We start from the raw sequence: 5,000 nt of genomic DNA, 5'->3' as shown, positions 1-5,000 counted from the left end.
CTAGGGGATAATTACTCCTTTTAGTATGTTCCTCCTTCACAAGAACTACATCTCCTGGCTTTATCAATGCATGAGAAACCGGACGATACCTGTCCTTTCGGTCAATAGCTTGATATAATAAATTACCTAAAAACTCATTATGATAAATATTATTAAGATTTTCTTTAACCTTGCACAACCCCTGGTAACTCCTCTCTATGTCTCTGGAATCAAAATCTGGATCTTGTGGAATGCTCTGCAATTCAGGAATCAAATTTAAAGAAGACAGCTCATACCCTCTGATCAAATGTTCAGGGGTGATTGGTTCAGGAAGAGAATCTTTACTATCATTTCTAACAACTTCCTTAAAAGCTATGGGACGTCTATTAGCGAGATGGATCACATTACATACTAAAAATTCAAAATCCGAATAGGATAAAATGTTATTCTTTATTGCTCCAAAAATTAACCTTTTTACCATTTTAACGCACACCTCAACCATAGATCCCAACTGACTAGCACCTTTGGAATATTGTTGAAAGGAAAGAGGGGCAACATTATTTTCTTCAAAATAAAGTAAAGTTTCTGGATCCCTGATAAACGATGTAATAATATTAGCTCCGGCTACAAGCTGCGATCCCTGATCACTAATGCACAACTGAGGGATCCCATACTCCAAACAATGCATCTGAAAAGCTCTTAAAAATTCACTTACATTTAAACTTTTAACTATCTTCATATTAATTGCTCTAGACCAAGTACAAGTCAAACATAATAACCATACTTTATGTGTCCCAACACTAACTTTAACTGAAAATGGACCAAGATAATCTATAAATATATTGGCAAAAGGTACATTAGGTGGATTACAACGGAAATCTCTATAGGAATTCTGATTAAGTTTAATGCTACGACTATTGAACCGACGGCAATGAACACACTGCTTCAAAGCTTTCTTAACAGTAGAAAAATGTTTGGGTATGAAATAATTTCTTCTTAATTCGGTCAATACGGCATAACTACCAGAATGAAGTAATTTATCATGAGCATTCATTATAATAAGTCTTGTGAGATAACTATCATTAGGCAGTAGAATGGGAAACTTGTTATCTTTGTTTAAATACCACTTCTTAAATTTACTTCTTACTCTAAGCAAACCTTGCTCATCAAAAAATATGTTAAACTTTGTCACAATAGAAGGAATGTCTTTAATAGGCACATTAACTTGACTGAAATATTCAAAAACTTCAGAAAAATATTTCTTCTGCTCAAAAGATATCAATAAATTAAGGGCTTGAACAAAGTAGGGAGTACTAAAATCGTCATTATCACACTTCAACTTGGCTCTAACTTTCCATTTCTGGACACACATCAAAACTCTCCGATATACTAGCACTAGTCTCCTAAAACTGGAAAACCTGTTAATATCAATGAGAGGCTCCGCACTGGACAAAAGCACAGAAAGACCATGGGAACAATTGCTCTCTTCACCAATTTCAAATGCTGGTATTGTGACTGATAGCTCTGGAATATTGGCTTCATCCAAACTAGGTCCTGAAAAATAATTTGAATTCATGAGCTGATTATACGACACACATCTTGTCACCAAATCTGCAGGATTTGCCTTACCAGAAACAAATTTAAAAGTGACAGGAAACATTTCACACTTTCTCTGAATATTATGAATCCTGTTGCGAACAAATGTTGTGTGTTTATTAATTTTATCTAGTTTAGATGAAGATGCATTAAGCCAATGTAAAGCACAAATGGAATCTGTATATAAAGTTATATTCACAATCTGTAGAGGCTTCATGCAATGTGACCCAGATAAGTCATTGAAAATTTCCATAGCACATTCTACTCCTAAACTTATTGCATTTAACTCAAGGGCTGGTATCGACTTGCCATCTAGCTGTTTATTAACTAGCCTATTCTTGGCATGAACGAAGCTAAGCTTATTACTCTCATTATGAAACAAATAAAGGACACATCCATATATATCACGACTGGCATCGGTAAACACTACAATACTATATTCACCATTACGAGGACCAACAGATCTAGAAATACGTAAAGGTGCTGCTCTGTTACACTGCTTTGAAATATTTCGCCATTCCTTCTGCAACTCCTGAGATAGTATTTGATCCCATCTAAGTTTCTCTCGACACTGTAATTTATGCATAAATAATCTGCACCTGTTAAATAATGGCATATTAAATCCAAAGATATCGAACTGGGAAGCAATAGTTTGCAATATGGACCTTTTAGTCTTAGCTTCAGCATTTAGATTAATGGGCTTTGTAAATATCTCATCAGAGTACCTATCCCATGTTAGACCGAACAGTTTATTTGTTTCAGGAGTGACTACTTTATTCTCTACATCAATTACATCCTGTAAATCCCTATCATTAGTGACAATCTGTTGAACCTTGAAATTGTATGGCTCAAAAATACATGGAATCTGTTTATAAGCCCAATATAAACTCTCTGAATCATTGAAAGTGACAGCTCCATTATCCATATATATAAGTGAATATATTAAATGCTTCAATTCAGACAACATTGACTGGTCAGATGCTTGTGCAACTAATATGTAATACAGAGATATCATAAGTAAAAATGGGCTGCATCTCAATCCAAACGGAAGCCTAACATTCTTAAATGCAACCAAGGAAAAATCTCCCTTACTAACATTCTTGTACCAGTAAAACAGTAATCTAGCTTGGTCAGCTTCACTTAAAGCAAGCATATTAAACGCCTTCTGCAAATCAAAAACTAACAAATTCTTATCAAACCGTAAATTAAGGAAAGATGATGACAATTTCTGATTCAAAATAGGTCCTGAAAACATACACTGGTTATGTGATAAAGATGTGCTTTTAGAAGATTCCTTGAGATTAGACAAAAACACTACCCTACATTTAGTCGACTCTCTGTCTAGCTTAAAAATAGGCATATGAGGCAAAAAAGAGAAGTAGGGATGTTCAGCCTTGTAAACCTCTAAATCATATATTGGCTCAATGATACCCAACTTAATCTGCTCTTTAAAAGTTTGATCAACTAATTGTAAATGACCTTCATTCTTCCTGAGCTTCTTAAGGTTTGACTTAAGTATGAGCTTAGATAAAACCTCATTTTTAGAAAGTAAATGAGACACTTTGGTATTCCATGACAAAGGAACTTCTATCCTTCCGTCAGATCTTCTACTAATCTGTTTTAAAGTAAATTCAGTTAACTTTTCGTCAAGGTCTGTGTTAGTTTCACAATAATTCGTTTGATCATAATTCAAGAAATATTTGCACTCAGATTCGAGAATTTGATCAGTGGCACGCTGCAATTGTCCCTCCAAAATATCACCCTTATCATTAAGGACTGAAAAAAATGTATTAGTAGTAAACCCTGATAGGCAATTTTCTTCCAAAATATCAACACTATTGCTAAGAAAGAAAGAATTGCTGTAAACATGGATATTTGAACAATTAGCTTCCTTACTTACTGATAAACAAGCTCCCAATCCCCCATCTGTACCTCTGAAATTGGCAAGCAAAGCTTCAATATTACCTGTGAGCATTATTCCTACCTTAGATTCAATGTACACAGAAGGACTCACATTACCAATCAGTATCTCTTTTCCCGTTAAGCAACTGAAAGAATCTGTGCCCAGCAAAAGATGCACATTATCAATTTTCCTCAAATTACTATTCAACAATTTATCAGCAAGAACTAACCCTTTACTGTGCACAGCTTCAACAAGTTCACCAAGAAAGGGTAACTCCAAATTAATGCTTATATCCGGAACCACAATTGCCAAAATATGCTCTACTGAATCTCCAATCCTAAGAGGCATCTTAATAACTTTAGTACAGTACCTTTTACTCTCATTAAAGCCCTTGACCGTGAGCTCAATGTTTGAGTGAACAATTTTAAAATTGTGCGAATTTGCTAATCTAGCAGACACAAATGTACTCTGAGAACCGCTGTCCTTCAAACCCCTATAGACACTATCATTGCCCTCAAGAGAAAAAGTAAATGTGGGCAATATGGAATTCGTCGAGTACTGGTGTGTTACAGCAACTCCACTGCTAGCCTCCTGTTTGGCATTAGAATTAAGTTTATTAGTCCGAGATGATCCATCCCTTGCAGATTCTGACACACAAAGGTAACTCATGTGATAACCATTACAATTTATGCAACGCTTTTTAAACCTAAACCTACACTCGCTAGACATATGGTTTAACATTCCACATTTTACACAACCTCCGAAAGACTCAATTATGTGAACTTTTTCTGCAGGAGTAGAGAATTTCTGACATTTATTAACATAATGATTAGTTTCCTTACTATCACTTCTACTACAAAGGAGACAGTTTGGTACAGAAGATTTACTTTCCATTACTTTAGTTTTAATGGCCAAACTATCAGTACTGTCTTTAACAGGAGTATTTCTGAACTTATTTCTAAACTTAATCTCTTGAGGAGTTTTACCTTTAGTACTTTCGTACCTCTCACTAGCATTAAAAAAATTATCGAGAATATCATCCAAAGAGGGGTGAGTTTTCGTGGTGATTTGAACCAAGTGACTCTTGAAATTATCATTAATACCACGCCAAGCAAAAAACCTTGTAAACTCATTAGCATCAATTTTTAACGTCCTAACAGCCTCACAAATAGTTCTCAGATTTGAGATATATATGAAAGGATCATCCTTCTCTCCAAGCTTAAGATTCAACAATTTCTGGATGGTAGAATTTATTCTAGCTTCTTTAGAAGCAAAAGCTGAAACCAACAACTCTTTGGCATCTTTATAAGATTGCTTGTCAGCTTCTAAGCTATACAACAAATACTTAGCCCTACCATCTATTTGCTGTTTTAGTAAAAGCAACAAATCCCTATCTGGATAACTAAATGCACTGGTTGTGTTTTCAAACTCGGTTATGAACCTTAAAAAATCTTCCCCTTCTCTACTACTGAATTTTGGAAGAGGAGCGGTGGGCTGCTTAAGCAAGCTTCTAGCAGTATCA

General features: G+C 35.0%; 1 protein-coding gene across 5 annotated transcripts in view; it reads right to left on the bottom strand.

The window, feature by feature from the left end:
• Nucleotides 1-1,312, bottom strand: part of LOC137636335 (uncharacterized) — a 2,868-nt gene extending 1,556 nt beyond the window's left edge. For all 5 annotated transcript variants that reach the window (XM_068368740.1, XM_068368742.1, XM_068368741.1 and 2 more), the window contains exon 1: nt 1-1,312. This exon is cut by the window's left edge. In XM_068368740.1, the coding sequence (XP_068224841.1) occupies nt 1-1,033 (1,033 nt within the window). In that variant the 5' untranslated portion in view covers nt 1,034-1,312.
• Nucleotides 1,313-5,000: the final 3,688 nt, after the last annotated feature.

This window comes from Palaemon carinicauda, unplaced genomic scaffold (genome assembly GCF_036898095.1).
Source record: "Palaemon carinicauda isolate YSFRI2023 unplaced genomic scaffold, ASM3689809v2 scaffold2724, whole genome shotgun sequence".
Classification (NCBI taxonomy): Eukaryota; Metazoa; Arthropoda; class Malacostraca; order Decapoda; family Palaemonidae; genus Palaemon; species Palaemon carinicauda.
Note: the sequence above shows the minus strand (reverse complement) of the source record. Positions and strands in the feature narration are given on the sequence as shown.